Raw genomic sequence first — 23,390 nt, 5'->3', positions numbered from 1 at the left:
AAGCTGGACTGAGACGCTATTTTCTTCTGGAAACAAACTTTTTTGTGCATTATTTTCCTGTCGTCTCTGTAAAGCTGCTTTGAAACACTCTGACTGTAAAAAGCGCTATATAATATAAAGTCAGCGTCAGTAAACATCAGAGACACAGCTTCAGTTCAGCGGCTGCTTTATGCTGCCATCTAGAGGAATCACCAACACACCGATTCAACATTCATGTCGAAAACTGACCATTTACAAGTGTGTGTTCAGACAATATGAATAAATGACGGGGAGAAAAAGGCTTGATTATAATATCATTAGTTTATTTGGCACAAATCTCTTCGATTTACAAACAGTCTTGAGTCATGTTGTTAGCGCATTAGCATGAGAGCCGTTTGATAAACACAGAATGAACTTCACGAAGAATCTCACCAGTGATTCTCCTCAGTTTCATTAAAAGCGCATGAATTCATCAAACAGTTTCCAGAATTGATCGTTGAGTTGCTCCAGTTCAGTCTCGGTGTTTTATTAGGAGTCTCGGATGTTTAAAAGCCATTTATTAGATTATAATCGTTGTGCTTGAGCGTCGTGTGATTGTCAGGTTAGTAGAGTGAGAAGTATCTATACTCTTAATACACATCTGAAATGTCACTGTCATGAACATATCAAAAAATATGTAATTTATTGTAACAGGTTTAAAAATGATGAAACAATTAGATTCGGATGTAATGAATCACATTTACTGAAGTGAACAAATACTTTTTGGAGTCACTGTATAATTCAATATTCATCCAAAGACAAAATATACTTGTGAGTCCTGTAGTTTCATATTAAAAGTCTCTCCTTTCAGTAACACACCAATGGTTGAAGACCGAATGTGATTTGTTCATTATCCAGCTGAGCATGGGTTAATTACAGCAGTCAGTAACACTGTAGTGTCCCTCAGTGAGGGATGATGCTGAACTTCATGTTTCGTTTCTCTCTCCAGGCACTTGGGAGCTACACACACATTCATATATGTGCAACACACACACGCACACGCACACGCGCACGCACGCACGCACGCGCACACACACACACACACACACACACCTACCCTGTCCTGGATCAGCGATAAAGGGTAAAACGGGTGAACCTCATGAAGAGATGACCAGCTCATATTTCACCACAAAATGATAAAAAAGGATTTCGTTAACACTTTATATAATACATTATGTTTAATAATGCGTTTAATTAACAATTAATAATGTCGCCTTATAATGCCATGCATCATCAGTAACTCTCTAACACTTATCTATTCATTGTTACACCTTTAGAAATAAACAATTTCAAATTGCACAAGGAATCTGCAAATATTATAATGCATCATAAATGTACATTATGGCTACCTTTATAATTAATTAAACATTACGTTTTTTGTTACTATATTGCTGGAAGGTAGGGATGTTTATTTTATTTTTTTAATTAAAATCAGCAAATCAGCAATTAAATTAAATTAAAAACAACAAATACTACCATATACATACAACTATACTTTTAAATAATATATAATTTGGGAAAAAAAGTGTGTTTTAGTGAAGTGCTTTTTAAAAAATGATTATAATCACATAAATTATATTCAAAACAACAAATGCTACCATGAAGTATACCTACAGTTATACTTTTAACTAATATTTAATTTGAGGTAAAATGTGTGTTATTGTTGTGCAAAAATACATAAATCTCAATGGTCCTAAATCAGGCTACACGCAATTCATGTAAAATCTTATTGAGAATATTATACGCATCTTTTGATTTCAGAGTGAAAAATGACCTGATCATTTTCATGAGTCTCACCCTGATATGAAAGTGATATCCAGACAAACACACACTGTAAACTCGACGTGTGTGTGTGTGTGTCCAGAAACGCATTCAGTCGGTATTGCACTTACAGGACGTTCAGTCTGTGACGGCGGGACGTACATTCAGCGCGTCTCTGTACCAAACACACACACACACACACACACACACTCGAAACACGAAACGCTTGCATCAGAAATCAAAAGCTAAACAACTGTTTCTCCTCCTCTTCATTGGCAGCACATTCTCAAGAGTGACACTTTACAATCAGGATCATTAGTTATTCTTAGTTCATGTAAACTAATGTTGAGTGTTTACTAATCTCAGTAGATTTCAACATTTACTAATACATTAATAAAATCAGAGATTGTATTTGTTAACATTAGTTAATGCACTGTGAACTAACTAACACAGTCACAAATGTTAGTTCATTAATACATCAGCTAATGTTAACAAATGAACCTTATTGTAAAGTGTCACCCCCCCCAAAAAAAAAGAAACTAAATTTGTTCTGTTTTACTCCGCGTCGCTACGCCGCTACCGCGCGCTGTAGTTGAACTGCTGAAACTTGCGCAGCAGGATCTGCGAGAGGTCGAAGGTCATGAAGCTGATGCCCACAGCGATGGGCCCTTTGACCCAGTTCATGCTCAGGCCCTTGTAGAGTCCTCGGATCACGCCCTCCTCCGCCACGATGTCCCTCATGGTGCCGGAGATGGTGCCGTACGTGTGTCCGGTGACGCCGGCCGTCTGCATGCGTCTGCGCACCACATCCAGCGGGTACGAGGAGGACTGACCGATCAGACCCGCGCACGCACCGAACGCCAGACGCTCGTACGAGTACGGCTGAGAGCGACCCGTGTGCTCTGAAACACAGAGAGAAGAGACCAGTTACTGAGGGGTAGGACACAGCGCAATGCTAACACTTCACAAAACGGTTTATTAGGCAACTAGCTTAGTTAAAGGGTTAGTTCCCCCAGAAATGAAAGCTCTGTCAGTAATTCCTCTCCCTCATGTTGTTCAACCCCGTCAGACTTTCGTTCATCTTCAGAACACTAATGAAGATATTTCTGATTAAATCTGAGAGCTGTCTCACTCCTCCATAGGCTTCTCTGTTACTGAAACTTGCCGGCCCAGAAAGTTAGTAGACAATGTTTAAAATAGTCCAAGTGACTCCAGCGGCTCAACCTTACGTTTATCAAGCGACGAGAATACTTTTAGTGCGCAGAAACAAACAAAAATAACGACTTTATTCCACTATTCATTTCCTTCTCTCTGGGTTGTAAGGTTGATAAACTTAAGGTTGAGCCGCTGGAGTCACTTGGACTACTTTGATGTCTGTATTACCCTTTCTGGACATGGACAGTATACCGTACATACATTTTCAATGGAGGAACAGAAAGCTCTCGGACTAAATCTAAAATATCTTAAACTGTGTTCCGAAGATGAACGGAGGTCTTACGGGCTTGGAACGGCATGAGGGTGAGTCATTAATGACATAATTTTCATTTTTGGGTGAACTAACCCTTTAAAGTTAATCTCAATATTTGTATATTTGCTCTTTAAAATCAAAAGTTAACAGTTTATGCATTCTGAACTAACATAAACAAACAGTTGTATGTATATTAACTAATAAATATATTGCTCACTGTTGATTCATGTTAGTTAATATATGAACTAATATTAAAGTCCCCCTGTGGTGAAAATCAAGTTGTTTATGTGTCTATGTGGTGTTTTTAATATGCTTTAAGACAAAGCATGTGTAAATTCATAAGTCGAGAGTATTTTCTCCTTAAAACTGCAGTGAACCAAAGACAGTCTCAAAAACACGCTTTGAAATCGCTGGTGTTTCTGACGTCACAAACTACCTTGTAACCAATCAGATCAACGTGTGATCGTCAACCAGTGGATCTCTGAGCTGAGTGAGTGAGTGGAGGCGGGGCTCATTTGCATATTCATAGAGCCGCGCATACTAAATGAGGCAAGGGTGTCGAGTTACATTCAAGCTATTTTAAGGTATAATTTGAGGGCATGAAAACAATTTTTTTTCCAAGGAAAAAACATTTAAATAATTTTGGTGATCAAAAATTTGTTTTAAGGGATAAAATTATTGACTACAGGGAGACTTTAACAACTGAGACCTTAATGTAAAGAGTTACCATAAAAACTGAACTGAAAGCTGTCAATAATTTGAAACTAAAAATGACCCTGAAACTTAGACAACAAATAAAAAACGGAATGGAAACACTATAATAACACTGAATCTCTCTCTCTCGCTCACACACACACACACATCTATCTTTATGAGGACATTCATTGACACAATGCAATCTCTAGCCGCTTACCCTAACCTTACCCATCACAACTAAGTGGCTAACCCGACCCCTGACCCTAAACCGACCCTTAACCTCATTATAACCTTATCCCTAAAACCAAGTCTTGACCCTCAAACGGGCCTTTAAAGGCTCTCAGAAAGAGAGGACCGGCCAAAATGTCCTCACTTTACTCTCTTTGTCCTCACTCCAATGGTCTAAAACTCAAACTGGTCCTCACAAAGATAGTTGTACAAGTGTGGTGTACACACACACACACACACACACACACGGCCTCTACCTGCGTGAACTTTCTTCAGTGTCTCGTATGTAAAGAAACTGATTCCTGCGTACGGCACGACGCCGAGGATGGTGGGAGTGAAGCCCCTGTAGATCGTCTTCAGTCCCTCCTCGCGAGAGATGCGCACGAACACGTGCATGATGTTACTGTACCTGAGGACCAATGACATCATCACACACTGACATCACACTCGCGTTTCTTTACAGCAGTTGTTGCCTTAGCAAACTTCCAAGGACGCCTCACGATGACAAAACAAGCACTGAAAATCAAGTTTCTAAATTTTTATTCGCTCCCTAAACAAATGTTTGTCTTTAAAGAACCACAGTCTTGGAAAACCTGGATGTCATCGTTGTTGTCGGGCGGAAACCTCATATCAAATTTCTTTTTTTTTTACAGGAATCCATGCGATCCCAATGGATGAATTAATGTCTTCTGAAGCGAAAAGACAGTGCGCTTAAGAAAAATGAGAATGAAAGAATGAAAGTGAAGACATTTGTCATTTGATTTATTTTCTTGTTATGTTTCAGCACTTTTCTGGAATGATTTAAGCTCTTATTGTTTTTCTAAAGTTAACATGAACTGTAATTTACGCTTTAAGGATGTTATTTGTCTTTTTGAAAACCAAAACAAATCTTTATAATCTACTGTTAACTTTAGTATCTGTAATTTTCACAAAGAGTTTGTTAAAGCACCAACTTTTATAGATTTATTATGCGAAGTAGAATATTTAATCAAATCACTAAGAATAATTGAAAATAAAAAATGTACTTATTTTTTTAAAGAAATATGATTATTATTATGACCCGTTTTGCTGAGGGTGTTTTTGTTTGTTTGATTTTTTCATTTCTTTTCTTTGTTTCATTCTTTCCAATTTGTCCTATATGAGAATATTTCACTTTGCAAGAATGATTGAACTTGTTTAATTTATACTTTTGTTGGAAATATTCTAGATTTCTAAAAGATGTGTGCTTGCACTATTGTAATATTTTCTTGATAAAAAAAAAAAAAAAGACCAGAAGCATTAATTTATGGTTAAAAAAGTTTAAAATACTAGTATTTTTGTTACACACACCTAGAGTTTGGCTTCAGAAGGCATTGATTCATCCAGTGGGTTAGTCTGGATTTTTCAAACCAATGGCATTATGGCATTATATGGACTCACGGAGATGGATTATTTTCCTAAAAAAAACCTTCGTTTGCGTTTATCTGAAGAAAGAAAGTCATATACATCGGGGATGGCATGAGGGCGAGTAAATGATGAGAAAATTTCATTTCATTTTTTTTAAAAAGTTCATTTTTATCCCTTTTTCCCCTTAAGATAGATGGATAGTCTTACATTTCCTTGGGTGTGACGGCCATGCGTGCGCGGACCATGTCCAGTGGGTACGTGATCATGGCAGCCGTTGTTCCCGCCATTGAACCCGCCAGCAGCCGCGGCACCGGCGGCAGAGCTCTGGAAAACAGGACACTTTCACCATTAAATATAATTCATCCAAAAAACGGCTTGTTTGGATATTGTGGGATCTGTGGAATCATTTGCATATGACTGCCTCCAGAGCAAGACATCAACCAATAGATTTACATCATTGTACCATAGGCCCCGCCCACCCTTGCGTAACATCTGTAATTTGCGTACACTGGATATGAGCGTTGAGTCATGTCAAAAGCATTATAATGAATGTCTACACTGGATACAGATGCGCGCTCACTTTCTGTCCACACACTCGAGTCTGTCGATAACAGGACAAATGGAAGAGCAAATGAAACATTCGCTTTGCTCGTCCAGCTCATTTCTGTAGACTCCAGAAGGATCCCAGCATCAAAAACGTGGATGGTTTATTTTAATGGCGTCCTGGATCGTGTTGGAGGATTGCATGTTTGTTTAACTTCTCATTTGTAAGTCGCTTTGGATTAATAAATGTAAATGCCCATGTAAATGTGCCGTGGTGAAGCACCAGTGACTCACTTGCCCTGGAAGCCGTAATGCTGTCCCAGAATCCTCTTGTATTGTTCATGTGCGCAGAACTGGATGGCAGCGTATGGAATAACGCGCACCATAGTGGCCGAGTTTCCCCTCCACAGACTGAAGAAGCCATCCTTGAGATATGTGCGGTAAATTAACCTGTACGCCTCCTGGAAATGACAAAATTGATATATTTGTGACCCTGGATCACAAAACCGAAGTCACGAGTCGCACGGGTATATTTGTGGCAATAGCCAACAATACATTACAAGGGTCAAAATTATTGATTTTTCTTTTATGCCAAAAATCATTAGGATATTAATTGAAGATCATGTTCCATGAAGATATTTTCTACCGTAAATATATAAAACATTTATTTTTGTGAGTGAATGCAGCACAATCGCCAACATTAATGAACAACTTTAAAGGAGATTTTCCTCAATGTTTCGATTTTTTTTGCACCCTCAGATTCCAGATTTTCATAGTCGGACAAATATTGTCCTATCCTAGCAAACCACACATCAATGGAAAGCTTATTTATTCAGCTTACAGATGATGTATAAATCTCAATTTCAAAAAAATTACCCATGTGACTGGTTTTGTGGTCCAGGGTCACATATATGCATTTTATTCAAAGTGACTTACAAGTATTATTCATCAAGTATATCAGTTCATACATTCCTAGGAAATCGAACCCATGACGTTGGTGTTGCAAGCGGCCTGATCTACTGTTTGAGCTACAGGAATACAAACATGGCATTCATCACAAAATACATGAAGTCATCTGCAGACTGACAGATATATCAAACTTTTAAATGTATATGCAAAACCACTGACAATGTTAGCGCAGAAAAAAAAGTTGATTCACATTGAAAAGTAAAACACTCACCTTAGCGGAGAATCTATTCGACGACACTGAAATGAGGAGATGAAGAGGAATATTTAGTTTCACTTGTTATTTCAGCAAAAAAAATATGAATAAACAAGAAATAAAGTACAAATATGAATTCCTTTGAAACATTTATTGTGCAACTACAAGGTTTATCTACAAAACTAGGGGATTATTCTTCAAAATGTCTGAATTTCAACTTTAAAATGTGGATTTACGTTTATAGTATAAAGATAAAAGGGTAAAAAAATAACCTTTTAGAGTTTAAAAAATATATATATTTTTATTTAGTTGTTTTTAAGGAACCCATTCAATATGACTATGCAATAATAATAATAATTTCTATTATTATTTTATGATTATTGTTGTTATTAAATATTATTTATAAGTTATAAAAATTAAACAAAACAATAAAGAAATACATTACTATAGTAATAATATCATTGCACTGTAAAATATATTATTTAATCAAATCATTTTACAGTAAAATGACACTAATATACATTGTTTTCAAATAAAGCTTTTATTTTGGCGGAATTTGTGGATTTTTTGGGGGAATTTTCAAGCTTCATTTTTGCTGACAACAGATTTATAAACAATTCTCATTACAAATTTGGGAAGTTGGTTGGCGCGTCGCATTTTCAATTGCACGTTATAATTGACCCGAACTCATCGGACCAACGTGAATCACACAAATGACCTATTTTTGGTGAAAGGTGACAAGTTTGCACCCCTGTTAGGTGGATGATGTATAAAATCAGTTCTCCTCAAGTTCACACAGGTGACATTAATGATAATTGAGATCTTATAGTGTGACATTAATAACAGCTGAGATCTTACAGTGTGACATGGCTTAGAGAGAGGATCTTGTTCGCACAGTCTGACAAGCAACAATCGTAAAGGATGATAATAAATCGCCCGGCTTAAGTGTATTTAGTGCCCTGCTAATGTGTAGTCAGTCCCTCAAGGAAGGTTAATAAGAGTTGTTCTTGCCTTGGAAGATAATCTTGGTTCTATCCAGTGGGGCGACAGCGGTTTTAGCCACGGCTCCTGCAAACGCCCCCGAGAGCAGAGAGTTCAAGACCGACCGGCCCTGTTTAAAACCCTACACACACACACACACACACACACACACACACACACACACACACACACACACACACACACACACACACACACACACACACACACACACACACACACACACACACATTAGTTATGATTCATGAATATTTTCACATATAACCAAATAAATACCTTAATCCACATCTTCTAATAGTTAGACACACCCAGTGTTAATCAGTAAGAATGTGATGGAGTAATAAACATGTCCAGGCATGACCACATACTGAGGCTTCTGGGAAGGACTCAAGCCTTTCCTCTAATCTTTATAAAGCAGAACAGGTTTATATTCACGCTCTTAATCCGTTTCCACACACAAACCCATGACCTGAATAATTGCCTGAATACCAAGTTTTATCAAGCCTCAAGTCCCAGCATGCCGAACGACTACAGACTACAGATTCATCCGCCCTGTTCATCATAATATGAAGGATCCAACATTATCCTGAACCTTATATAAAAGGTTCTCCACATGCAACAGTCAAAATTATTAACAAATGCATGCTTTATAAATATTGCACATGTATCTTATAAAGCTCATGGATAATTGTGCATGCATTTGTTAATAATTTTGAGACGAATTTCATCCCATTCTATGGCAATTTTGGCAAAATGGGGTTGTAATCGTGTTTAGGGCTGTACAATTGGCCAAAGGTTTGTGATTATATATCAATATGGCTAAAAAATTATTATTATTATTACTTAAAAAAATATAAAACTGTCTAAAAGGTCATATTTGATAATTGCACTAAGCCATAATGTGATTTTGGTTTAATCCAGACCTGTGAACCCTTGTAAAACACTGATGGCTGATGGGATTTACTGTAAACGAGACGATCAGCAGCCCACATGGAAATAAAAACAAAAATATCATGCAAAATAATGAATGATGGTCATGATAATGACTATAATAACAGCTAACTGAAATAGAAACTGACTCTTAATCTAAATATAAAAGTGTATGACATTATTTTGAGCATGAAATCGTCCCACATTTCTGGATAATCGTAGATTAAATAAAAATAGAATCACAATATTCTCTCTCAACACTTCAGATTCACATGTCTTATTGTTATTATAAAACATTCATAACATGATACAAATATTAAAGTGCATTACAAATGTTACTTTATTGCATTACACATGAAGCTGGTGCTACATCACTACTGGAACACTGGATTGACCAATCAGAAGACAGGAACACAGGACTACATTAAACATTAAAGCACACAGCAGTGACTCTACAGGACCCGAGAGAGAAGAGTCACCGGTTAAAGAAAACACTGGAAAACACTACGGTTATCTAGAGATGGAGACGACGAGGAACTTTCTTCCAACAGACATCTGATCCCAAGATCACTGATGGAAAGCTGAACTCATGACTGAAGCTCTCAGTCAGCTTGTAAATAGATGATGAGGTCACACACTTTCCACTGATATAATGGACAATCCGTCCAATTCAACGGGTATTAGGTGTGCCATCTTAACTCTACTGCGTCATATCTGATATGCAAATTTCGAAGGCCTCTAAATGATCAAAACTTTGATTAAAAACCGGTTGCACACAATCTACTACAGTCCTTCTGATTGACAGCTCATACTTTTCAAGTAAAAGCCTTTTAGTATAATTGTAAAAACGTCCACCTTCAGCTCGTGGTTCACGTGTCCTTTTTTCTGTCAAATCTTTAATGATTTAATAGAGTAGACGTAAAAACTTTGATATTGTCAGTAATGTTTTTAAGATGAACACTTACTGGACTGAAGCAACTTCGGTTTACTTGATTATCCATACATCATTTATTAAATATCATGTTCAAATGTGAGTCTCAAATATGATCATCAGGCTTTTGAGGAAGGTTTATTTTGTTCATCTCTCAATCATTATTGTATTGCATTGCATTATATGCTTTAAAAATACAGAGCTTTGATCATAAAACTAAGCATTTAAATATCATCTGACTAAGACACTGGGAGATATCGAGTGACGACTGATATTTATATGCATTTTATGCAAGTATTTTGTCATGATGTTTTAAAGACCTCATTGATGAATTTCATCTTACGTTTTGTACATATAAATATCACTATCTGCACTAAATTGAATATTTTTGCTAAGTTTTGGGCCTGTGAATAAAACTGAGCTGTTTTTTCCTCCATATTCTCACTATATCAGACTATATGAGCCATAAAAGCTGATGTATCAACAAAAAAAAAACACACACAAGCAATAGATTGTTTTCATATTTTGTCTAAAGTTGCAATAGACTATTATTTCATTTGTCAGGCTTTACAGGGTTAATCTCAACTATGAGTAATTCATTTGTGGTTTGACTTCCTGTAGACTGTAAACACTGCGACTCTTTCAATATAATCTTCTGTTCTTCCTGTTGCACAAATAAAGGCCAGCCTGAAACACCTCACAAACCGGTTTTTACTTCTGCATTCTTTAACAACACAATGAATGTGGATTGATATGGTTAATGTGCAATTATTTCTACAGAAATACAACGGTTCTGTCATCATTTACAGGCCCGAATCCTCACGGATAAAGTCATACGGCTTCAGAATGACATGAGGACGAGTCAATACATTTATAATGTAAACGTAACCCTTGTGTTGAAAACCCTGCGACACCTTTGGTGTTCCCGGTCAAAAATGACCAGCCTTTCTTGTAAATCTCTCGTTATGCTTTATCATCACCAAATATTGCATTCAGTCTTCGTCAAATTATTTTCATTCAATTAGCACAGGTTTTGTATTCATTTTTTTAAACTGACTGATCGTGGGCCTCACTGATCTGAGCTTATGCACCTCAGTTTTTGAGTGAAAAAGGCATTATTTGTGGATAAATGTGTCAATATTTGACAACATATGGGAAAAATGTCCAGTTTATCACACTACTGTGGCTTTATTTATGTTTAACCAGGAATTTTGTTTTTAAATACTTTTATTTTGCACAAAATGGAACTGTAATTCCAAAAATCTGATACATTTTATTAAATATTGCCAAAATAACCCACAAATAATGTTTTTTTTTTGGTCAAAGATTTAGGCTCATAAGCGCAAATAAAGGAGGCCTACGATCAACAAGAGCCAAAAAGAAATACAAAACCTGTGATAATTGAAAGAAAACAAGTTGACAAAAAAGACTGGATCCAATATTTGGTGATAATATAGAGTAATGAGAGATTTATACAAAAAATAATAATTGTAGGCCGGTCATTTTTGACCCGGAACACCAAAGTGTAACAAGGTGAGGGGGACAAAAAAAGTATAAAATTCTCAGTACAAGTACAAAAGTATAAAATGGTCAGAATCAGTCGGAACCAAATGGTGCAATCTTACTGGCAGTTCTCTGCTGTGGGCGTGTTCAGAAGTGAGTGTTCTTACCTCTGATTGGCTGGAGGCGGGGCGTGGCAGCACTTCACCCGGTGCCAGCGTCCCCTGGCGTTCCTGAACTGCATTACCCATGCCAACCTGATCCATTCATACACGCCAGCACACCGGGGGCTCGCCGGCCGACACGCTGACACTCACACCACAGCTGGAGAGACACGAGATTAATATTAGAATGTAGCATCACATCATATCCACCTTCTTCCTAACAAGCCTACTGCGTTTTAGATGATCTGTCAACTCAAATATTAAGTTCAACTCAAAAAGACTGAAACAAATCATTTCAAAACATAAGGTTGCGCAACAAATAATCCTGATCCGTCAGCGGTGAAACTTCCTTCATGTTCTCGTGTTCAGACTTCCAGAGAATAACGTAACGCTTGGTATTTTAATGCGATGTGTAATGAATGCAATCGCTGAAATCTATTCCTCCTGATTATTTTCTCTTTTTTCCCCTTTGTATTCCACTGTAACAGTATGAAGAAAGACAACACAACATATACTAGGCATTAGTGATGCACGATATATTCTTTTTTAATGTTATCGGCTCGATAAGAAAATTTGGCCGATATCTTAAAGCTGATTAATAATGTATTATTTCCTTCAGATGCGCACAGTTCAACATGATGGTTTTAAATGCTTGAAATAAGTTTGTCATATGTGACCCTGGACCACAAAACCAGTCACATGGGTAAATTTTTTTAAATTGAGATTTACACATCATTTGTAAGCTGAATAAATAAGCTTTCCATTGATGTGTGGTTTGTTAGGATAGGACAATATTTGTCCGCCTATGAAAATCTGGAATCTGAGGGTGCAAAAAAAAAATCTAAACATTGAGAAAATCTCCTTTAAAGTTGTTCATTTATGTTCTCGATTGTGCTGCATTCACTCACAGAAATACATGTTTTATATATTTACGGTAGGAAATTTACAAAATATCTTCTTGGAACATGATCTTTTCTTAAAGGAGCTGTATGTGAGAAATGTATTTCAATTAATCATAAAATGGTCACTGATATGTCACTAGACATTAAGAAATCATGTTCATTTCAAATACTTATATCACTGACAACAGTAGACCGGCCAGGATATTGTCATTTAAAAAGTGAAGTTGCAGTCCTCAACTGATGTTGATGTTGTCATCTTGTGTTTTGGCCTGATGCCCCACCCTCCACCTATCTACCAATCACGAAGTCAGTAGTGTTTCGGCATCGGGGTTGCCAGCTCTGCTCTAGTTACCACAGCTACGTAGCAGCCTACTTTCCTGCTGGATCCTGAAGCCTATCTGGCAACCTCGAGTCAGGGGGGAGGGGGAGGGGATACACCGCTCTACAGTAATTTGAAAGTGATTGCAGTACCGGTTTTGGCCACAATCTTACATACAGCTCCTTTAATATCCTAATGATTTTTGGCATAAAAGAAAAATGGATCATTTTGACCCATACAATGTATTGTTGGCTATTGCCACAAATATACCCGTGCGACTCGTGACTGGTGACGTCATCCAGGGTCACATATAGGCTACATAAAATTATAATGAGAACATCATTATAATTGTGTGTTTGGGACATGGTGAGACTTTTTGTTTTTGTAATCAGGCTCTCAAAAATTATATAAAATTTGGATTTAGATTTAGATTTATCGGCCAATCTGCAAATTATCGGGTATCGGCCAAAACTTTAATATCAGCGCATCCTTACTGGGCATCTGTGTTCTGCTCTGCTTAACTTATATTATATCCCATGAATAATTCACTGCACTAAGTAAGAATCTTTCATTTTTCTCCCCAAATCCTCACGTCTCTTTCCAGGTTTGTTTTTCACACGGATGCTTTTAAAACGTGATCGTCTCCTCTTTCCACTTCTAATATCAGCAGCGTTACTGGAATGTTTCTAAAGCTGGGAAACACAATGTTTATTCTCTGTCAAAATTACGGAAATCATTTTGAAATATTATCAATGATCCAGTTAATGAACATTTTTGATTATGGCAACGTATGTTACATAATACAGACATATATTAATTACACAGTTATATTTAATATTGCTGAAGAAATAAATCAAGCGTTTGGTTATTCATGGTCTAATTTGTGAATGCTTTTACAAGTTTTTTTTTTTTTGCACAAAAAAAAGAAGCAAATCTTGCCAATAATCCTACAAAATGTTTAAGTTTGTTTATGCAAAATATATAATCAGATTTTTTCTTTTGATTTTGAAGTGACACGTCTTTTTATGTGATTATCTATGTGTATTATCAATCATATTCACAAGATTTTCATCACATGACTGATTAAACATAAATGGCAAATACTGAATTATTAATTTGTCTGTGTTCAATGAATATGAAATTCACTCATTCAGCAAATAAAAAGTGAACTGATCTGCAGAAGCAGGTCAGAGGAACTGATATGTGACGTGCCTGAATCCAGAAGTGCCTGGATCAAATCTCATCTGAAAGGGTCACACAGATGGACCTCTAATAATAGCGCGAATGCTGAATTATTCAAGGTCCTGAAAGCCTGTGAGACGAACAAGGCCTGAGCAACACAGCTTAATATAGCATACAACTTCTTCTGAATGTAATCTATGCATGATTTATTCTGCTAATGGTTCTGTGACACTCGTTAGCAGCACAATAATAACAGAAGTGATCAAGAGGACGTTAATAAGGTGTTGTCAAAGACTACTTTTATGATTGATAATGCGCTTTTTGGAGCTACAAAAACTCGGCCACTATTCAAAGCTGGGAAGAGCCAGGATGTTATTAAAGGGGTGGTTGATTATGATTTGACTTTTCTAACTTTAGTTAGTGTGTAATGTTGCTGTTTGAGCATAAACAACATCTGCAAAGTTACGACGCTCAAAGTTCAAAGCAAAGGGAGATATTTGCTTTTACAGAAATCGCTTTTTAAGAACTACAACAAACGGCTGGTAGAGACTACACCACATTCCTTCCGGGTTAGTGACATCACCAACCCTAGAATTTACATAAACTCCGCCCCCGGAACACGATTTATAGATTATCAAGAGAGAATATGCTAATCAATGACTAGAAGATAACTACACATAAGCTACATAAATTCATCAACTAACTATTCAGAAATGTTGTCACTTCTCGAGTCTCTCCATCTTTCTGACTCCGGTTTGAACATAAAAGGCTAAAAGTTTTTTCAATGTTCAGTGCATGTGTGTGTGAGGTAAAAGAACACGAGCTCTTGAAGCTCCGCCCCCTGTGCCGGGAGCAGCAGCTCATTTGCATTTAAAGGGACAGACACAAAAACGGCGCGTTTTTGCTCACCCTCAAAAAGTGACAATTTTAACATGTTATATAAAAATATCTGTGGGCTTCAAAAACTCGGGCACTATTCAATGCCATTACAAAGCTGGGAAGAGCCAGGATATTATGAAAAGAAGAAAATCATACACCTAGGATGGCTTGCGGGCAAGGAAATTATGGGATAATTTACATTTTTGGGTGAACTATCCCTTTAAACAGCATCTGTTAGGGCTCTTAGTCAAAAAGTGCACGTATTTGGAGAAATATTGATTTATCATCACATGTTTGCAAAATATTTAATCATACAGAATACCATTTCTATTCATGTTTCACTGAATTATGCGATCTGAAGAGCGTTACTCTCACATTACTGGTTTGATCGAATGTTTATACAAACACTTGATGGTGGTTTAAAGTGAGTTTTGAGTAAAAGTGTAATATTATTTCAGATAATAAGTGGATTAATGTATAGTGGGATGAAAGTGGTAATAAAGTAGCCTGGGAAAACCCAGACAAACTTCCGGCAAATTTAGATTTGCTCTGCAAGTAGTCTGGCAAAGAGCTCATTCAAGCCCATTTCTAATCCGTCAAAATCGCGGCACCAATCAGAAACGTTGAGGCGGGCTTTACACGATGATGATCGCTCTGATTGGTTGTAGGTCTATCCAGTTGCACCCAGAGGCATTTGAGCGACGTCCACTGGTGAAGCGCACCAACTTTTAAATGCATTATTATATTCAAATTGCAAACACATGAGGACAGTCTCCATGAAAGACCCACTGGCAGATTAACGTGCTGCTCGATTTCTCTGCGAAACGGTAGGAAATTAAATTAGATTTAATAGAGGATTTTAACTGTGACAAGATGATTGACAGGGCAGTTTACGTGACAGGATGCACTCGACAGATCCGTCCGATAAAGATGACGAAGTAGTATGTCCCAAAACCTTTTTGCTACACATTCAAAAGTAAGTACCTTTTCTTCACAAAAAGAGTTCATACTTTTATGGCGTAGTGTAACTTAGGCGAATTGGGACGCAGCATATGGCTTTACACGATGACGATCGCTCTGATTGGTTTTAGGTCTATCCAATTGCGCCCAGAGGCATTTGAGCGACGTCCGTTGGTGACGCCCCTTTGGAAATGAGTTATTAATGAAGCTTTGCCAGACCATAACTCAGTTACTACTGAGAATGGTCTGGTTTTAACCAGGCTAATAATAAAGGCTAATAATGGCTAAAATACAAACAAAAGAATAACGATAAAAGAATAATGAAGATTAAGTCTCATGGCAGAGGAGTGAAAGGTTCGTCGAGTGAGAACAATAGAACGTGAATTGATCAGATATTAGACAATCACTTACAAATGTGTGTTTAAAGGGCAATATAATATTTTATTAGCATCTTATCAGCCTTCATATGCTTCATAAAATGCATAATTTTTGAGATATCATCCTCAGATTTGAAATGAAGCATGAGCAGACTTGTGTCTTCAGCTTAATTGTGGTTATAAGTTGTTATACCACACATACACATGATATTTTTATACATTTAAAAACATATATTAATTCATAATTTAATTTTATGCTTGAGCTTATATATGAAAGAACGAACGAGGCATTTGTATATATCTCCATATTAATAATAGTCTGAGTAATTCTTGAACTGTAAACTCTCAAGTGTTAACTTTCTAAATATATGAGTATGTGTCAACTCAGAATTAATTATGAACAGCAAACCTTTTTATTTTGGGCATGTCATTTACGTCCCACTTGCCAAAACGGGGGGTGTTTGGTAATGGGCTTAAGACAGGAGAAACCCTGCGGTCTATTCTGTGTGTCGAGGTGAACTGGAGCCAGAAGATCAGTGTGTGAAAGGTCCTTCAAGCTGACACACATTCAGTGCACACACACACACTAAACCCCTGCAGACGGCATGTCACATGTGACGCGCTCGATCACACCTGACTATTCAGAGTGACTTTAGTATTTCACGATTAGATCTTTCACGCTACAGATTAACAGCTTTTAAACCCTGGGTTAACCAACATTTCACAATTGAGATTGTCATGCATGAAACTGCCATTTAATCGTCTGCAAATTGTTGAGAAATCTGCAAACAAATTGTTGAGAAATCTGCAAACAAATTGTTGAGAAATCTTAAAAGTCCCCCTGTGGTGGAAATCAAGCTTTTAATATTGTCTATGTGGTGTTTTTAATATGCTTTAAGATAAAAAGTGTGTAAATTCATAAGTCGACAGCATTGCTGAGTATTTCCTCCTTAAAACTGCAGTGAACCAAAGACAGTCTCAAAAACACGCTTTGAAATCACTGGTGTTTCTGACGTCACAAACTACCTTGTAACCAATCAGATCAACGTGTGATCGTCAACCAGTGGATCTCTGAGCTGAGCTGAGTGGAGGCGGGGCTCATTTGCATATTCATAGTACAACGCATACTAAATGAGGCAAGGGTGTCGAGTTACATTCAAGATATTTTAAGGCATGAAGAATTTTTTTTTCAAGGAAAAAACTTTTAAATATGTAATTTTGGTGATCACAGATAAAATTAGGCTAATGACTACAGGGGGACTTGATGTACCTTGACACAAATCTATACAATAACAATAATCCTATAACAGTAACTAATTAAAGTTAAATTTAAAACAACATATGTGGGAATCTGTTAATCTAAAATGGGTTTTTGTATGTAGATTCAATTTATATTTCTTAGTATGTGCATCTCAAAAGTTCCTGTAAGCTGGAAAATGTTGTTATTTATATTTTTTTTTACAGTGCATCACACTAGCAAGATAACCTAGGATTGTTAACCCAGGGTTAAAAATGAATGACACCGGGTTAAAGGATCTCAAGTGTGAAAGGGTTTTTTTAACGATTAGGTCACCAAAGCAACTGATCTGTTTTCTCATTGGGTTGAAGTGTGGGACGGTTTCCAACACCCCTCCCGCTCGCCTCGCTCTATCCCAGTCTTTTATGTTCCCAGAGGATCAGATGACAGACCCACTGAAAGCCTATTGTGATTCGCAAAGAGTGAAAATACAGACAACCAACAAAAATAACGACAGTGTTTAACAAACGGCGACGGTACAAACACAAGAAACATCTGCACACAGTAATGCATGCATAAAAATGGCTTAAAAACTGATGTTTACATGCGAAGATGAATATGATCCTATTCCAAATATGATCATTCTTGTGCATGGAATCCAAAAATTGATACTGCCTTCATTTTCATGTAGTTTTTCTACTGGCTATTTATCATTCCATTTTAAACATTTTAATATTTTATTTTATCACTATTTTTATTATTTATTTGGTTTAATCTTGTTTTTTTACACTGTTTTTCTCACACATTTTGGTTTCCCCCAGTTTGATGTGTTATTTATGACACATTACATAAGATTTCTCTTGTTGGAAAATCAAAACAGATATCAAATATAACACCAACATCAGCCAAATAATACTTATTTATGAAACATATCAATCATTTTACGTTGTCTATTTTGCCAAATCAACCAAGGATTATAATCCTTACCAAGTAAAAGCATCAAATACTAAATACCTGTCATCACCAATGGACCATAAATGCTTGTTTATGAAACGTATCCAGATTCATTTACAACCCCTGAGCATGTAAAGCCATCAAATAAAACACTTGTCAACACCAAAACAGATCATAAATGCCTATTGTCCTCTAACATACCATGATTGTTTACGTTGTTTGTTTAGCAAAATGACGTCAACTGAAAATGGGCCATTGTTAAATATTTACTCGGAGACAGATATGAACTCATGACACAATTCTCAAAGTCAATATCAAAGTGCTTTAGCCTTTTTAGCCAGTTAGCAAAACGACTGTTATTAGCATTACATTTCAATGGAGCTTCTGGCTTACCTGACAGTCTGACAGCACCTGTTGTGGCTCTGCGGAAAGATCGAGAACAAAAACACCAACTTTAATGGAGTCTGATAGCAGTCTTCTCAAACATTCCCATGGTGTTGGACTACTGAACTCATACACAAAAATATGATGAAGTGATAAACTCCAGTCACCATCCACTTACATAAACAGTAACGTTAGCCAGTCACCATCCACTGACATAGAACAACAAGCTCGCGTCAAACCACACGAGTCAGTTCTGCAGGAAAGCTGGTCAAACACATTTTACTCCACTTTTACTGCTGCTGCTGTGACTTTGAGCTGGTTTACTTGCACATTTCACGCGTCTGCTGTGCTGTCACACACTAGCATGCGAGCGTTGAAGGGCGAGTCCGCGTGCATTGTGGGAGTTGTAGTCCAGAACGGGAGCGCGCTTGACGTGGATAGGCTCGCTCGAGGGGCGTCAAAAGCGGGTAAACATTAGAGAGGGTGGGGTTTGAAGTTTGAGCGAGAACAATGCTTCATTTTGCCATAAATAAGATTGTGCCGATAGATAGGGCAAGAATAAACCTGCTGTCATCATGCTTCCCGTTCTTTCCGACAATAAAGCATGCGACGTGCTGGTAATCACGACTTAACAAGTGGGAAAGTAGGAAGTTTCCGATAGCACGTGAATGCAGCGTAAAAGTCTGTAATGCTGAGAAAGGCGTGGACATTTTTTGGACATGATGATACCATGGTATTATCAGGGCGTGGCATATAATTACTATGGTAATCAGAACAGTACCATGGTATACATCAAATACAATCTTATATCAGATCAGATGTACTATAATACAGAGTGCGAATTACCCCACCATAATTGGGGGGTACTGCTCCTTCACTTCTTCTATGACCATCATGGTCCACTACCATATCAATCCCCACCGCGATCGCCAAGTGCAACATGTGTTGTGCAACACACAGTCTTAACATGCGACAAACTGATAATCAGTAAGAATATCTCATTGTTATTATACATCCAAAAGAGAACTGTTTTGATCAACTCCCAAAAGTTAAGTTACGTGCACTGAAATACCTTTCTAATTACTAGTAAAAGTAATACCTTTACAAGAAGCCTATTGCCTATTTCAGGGTTTTTCCTGGCTCAAAAACGAGGCGGAGGTAGTAAAATCATAATAATGTATTTTAATAATAAGCTAAGTAAATGTGTTTTTTTTTTGTAGATCATCATATAGCCTAATGTGTTTCCCACATTTTTTTGTGGGTGGAGCTTGGTATCTCTAGGGGGGTCCGGGGGCATGCCCCCCCTGAAGAAAATTTTGTACATTTTAAAGATAAATTGGTAACAATTTACTTGAAGGGGTGTGCATAAGACTGACATGACACATGTCATAAATATGAAGGAGGTCTTATGCATGTTTATGACAACTGTCATTAAGTGTCATTCGCTCAATTATGACATTTTTAATGCAAATATGACATTGTGTGAGATGTCTTTGTTATGGCAACTTGACATTACTAAGACAACACAACCTGTCATAAATATGTCATAAACATGACATAGCAGATTAATTATCAAACTTCAGAAACCACTTAGCTTTATGGGTTAGCATTTCATTAAACTGTCAGGTGGTTGGTTTTGACATTGGCTGTCATGAAGCCATTATAACATTTTAATGACAAATTAAATTTGTACCACTGTACTTGAGGTCAAGAATGACATTCATGACACAGTTATAATGGCTTCATGACAGCCAATGTCAAAACCAACCACCTAACAGTTTAATGAAATGCTAACCCATAAAGCTAAGTGGTTTCTGAAGTTTGATAATTCATCTGCTATGTCATGTTTATGACAATTTATGTTGTCTTGGTAATGTCAAGTTGTCATGACAAAGACACTGACTGGTTATGATGTATTGGTTTATGTCAAGTTGTCATAACAAAGACATCTCAAACAATGTCATATTTGCATTAAAAATGTCATAATTGAGCAAATGACACTTAATGACAGTTGTCATAAACATGCATAAGACCTCCTTCATATTTATGACATCTGCCATGTCATGATTATGAAGGTGTCATGTCAGTCTTATGCACACCCCTTCAAGTAAAGTGTTACCGATAAATTCATTAATCTGGTGCACTTTGAGTCACCCGAATCCACTGTTAAAAATAAATAATCCACCCACAAACCGCCTATATTCTTTGATTTAGATATCTGCATCTGATCATCATATTACAATTATTCAAATTCTTAGAGTTAAGCATGATAATATGGTAACATATCACACTGAAGTAGGCTGATTTAAAATGAACATTTATTTAAAATAAAAGTTCTTCTTTTGGAAAAAATTACATTTCCTTAATAGCGTAAACAGAGGCTTTACTCCCTTCAAGCTTAAATTGTCAATGTTTCATTACATCACTGTTTGAAAACACTCTGCATAATTTTTTGTACCTTTATAAAGGGCATTTTCCCCTAATTTTATTAAATGTATGCTCCATCTTTCATTTCAAATTCTTAAATTTGATAAATATATTCAATTAAAATAATTAGACACTAGGCTGTTACCAATAAAATTAAATAATTTACATTGAAAAATTATAACTGTATTAAATTAGATTATTTTAAATATTTTTGAATATACAAATAAGGAATGTTGAAAAGAATGATAGGCTACTTCATGAAACTAGCGTTTTGTCATTCAACGTTGACACTTGCTTGAGAAGTTGAAGTCGTTCTCTATCTCCGTTGCTTCTAGCCACGGTGGTTAAAAATGGTACGGTCCACAATAGGGGTGTCTGAAATCGCTTTACATTAAAATGTTCCTACAGTGAAAACAGGAGTTGACTTGTATTGTAACTGTAATTATATTTTTTCACAATATCAGAAAAATGATCTGACCCCCCCCAAAACTGATATTTCTGTCTCTTCATTGGGGGGTATAGTACCCCCCAGTACCCCCTGTAATTCGAACTATGCTATAATAGTGGCACTTTATTTATTTATATGCACTGAAGAAACTATTCTTTTGCAGAAAAGGGTTAGTAGTTTGTTGTATATTTTTTGTCATTTTAATTACTTTAAAAAAAATGTATGTATTTTTTAAGTTTTAGTTATTTTCGTACATCAAGTTAAACTAAATGAAATAAAACTAGCTGAAAAAAAATAATATTTAATTTGAGTTATTTTAGCACATCAAGTTAAATATAGATGAAATAAATATTAAAATAACTTTGATTTTAGCTAGTATTATTTCTAAAATAACTAAGATTACATATTAAAATAGCTTTTTAGTTATTATAGTACAAGTTAAACTACATGAAATCAAACAAATTAAATGAATGAGCTGAAATTGAAGTTATTTTAATATTTAATTTTATTTATAATATATTATTTTTAAGGTGATTTTATTTCAGGTAACAAAAGTTATTTTTGGTTTTGGTTTTAGTTTTAGTTAACTATTAAAAGGTGCTCAAGTGTCTTATATCGTTAGAATCCTTGGCTGAAAATGAACAAAACGTGGATTTAATCGTCACTTTGGCGAAATTTTCCGGTATTTTGGATTTTTCGAAAAACCTACTTTTGCAGTCCTAGTTTTTTTTTTTGCACGATCGGAACCAAACCAACGCAGAAAGATTCTCAGGAATTTGATTGGCAATAGTAAACAAAAAAAGTTGACATTTCGATTCCGCAACGCCAAAATGGTCGAAGTGGGCGTGGCCAATTTTACTACAACGGCTATCCGTCTTGAACGGAATGAGATAACTTCACCAAACTCGGTACACCTATGTACAGACTCGGTCTGAGGTCGCATGGAAAAGGATGCAGCGACTGGCCACTTGATGGCGCTATAAAATGAAAAAAACATAAAAATGGCTAAAGCTATGCAACAGTCAGTCCGATTGACTTGAAAACTGACTGCCGTCGGCCAAAGAAGTTCGAGCGGCTGTCAGAAAAGGTTAATGGAGGCTGATTGTAACGAAACTCATGAGCCTGTTTGACTCGCGGATCTACAGGCCTGTGATACATTTTTTTTGAAGAATCGGCCACCAGGGGGCGCCTTTACATCTTTTTCCACGCAAAGGATTTGCATATCACCTGATTTTTTTGCACATACCTAAAGTAGAACTTATTCTAAGCAATTTTGCCTTTAGAACTACCGCTGTCAATCAAACCGTTCGTTAAATATTGGAGATTATTTCAACAACCCATTTTCGTGAACTGGTCCAAGGTTTTTGGCTCAACCGCAAAAATTTATAAAAAGCTTTAAAACATATATTTCCTAAGTAAATGACCTGATTTGGCTGTAAATGGTCTTTTCCATCTATGATGTAGTGGTTACAGGTTTGCTAAATAAAACATAATACCTTTTTATGCATGAGCTTAAAGGCCTTAAAGCACTTGAA

At 36.5% G+C, this 23,390-nt stretch overlaps 1 protein-coding gene across 1 annotated transcript; it reads right to left on the bottom strand.

The window, feature by feature from the left end:
• Positions 1 to 331: 331 nt before the first annotated feature.
• Positions 332 to 19,374, bottom strand: slc25a42 (solute carrier family 25 member 42). Its single transcript, XM_084410985.1, has 9 exons — positions 19,159 to 19,374; positions 18,990 to 19,018; positions 11,793 to 11,946; positions 8,274 to 8,385; positions 7,281 to 7,306; positions 6,395 to 6,561; positions 5,765 to 5,881; positions 4,429 to 4,580; positions 332 to 2,681 (listed from the first exon to the last, which is right to left on the bottom strand). Exons 3-9 carry the CDS (start codon positions 11,886 to 11,888, stop codon positions 2,356 to 2,358), a joined length of 996 nt encoding a protein of 331 aa, XP_084267111.1. The 5' UTR covers positions 11,889 to 11,946; positions 18,990 to 19,018; positions 19,159 to 19,374; the 3' UTR covers positions 332 to 2,355.
• Between the last annotated feature and the right edge of the window lie 4,016 nt (positions 19,375 to 23,390).

This window comes from Rutilus rutilus (genome assembly GCF_951802725.1).
Source record: "Rutilus rutilus genome assembly, chromosome: 6".
Taxonomy (NCBI): domain Eukaryota; kingdom Metazoa; phylum Chordata; class Actinopteri; order Cypriniformes; family Leuciscidae; genus Rutilus; species Rutilus rutilus.
Note: the sequence above shows the minus strand (reverse complement) of the source record. Positions and strands in the feature narration are given on the sequence as shown.

Bases quoted from the DNA above. Each gene is read 5' to 3' on its own strand.
- slc25a42 (XM_084410985.1), bottom strand. From the start codon at position 11,888: ATGGATCAGGTTGGCATGGGTAATGCAGTTCAGGAACGCCAGGGGACG. The intron at 5,882-6,394 runs GTGAGTCACTGG...CCTGTTTTCCAG, and splicing joins CATTACGGCTTCCAGGGCAA to AGCTCTGCCGCCGGTGCCGC. The intron at 4,581-5,764 runs GTAAGACTATCC...ATTGGTCCTCAG, and splicing joins GCCGTCACACCCAAGGAAAT to GTACAGTAACATCATGCACG.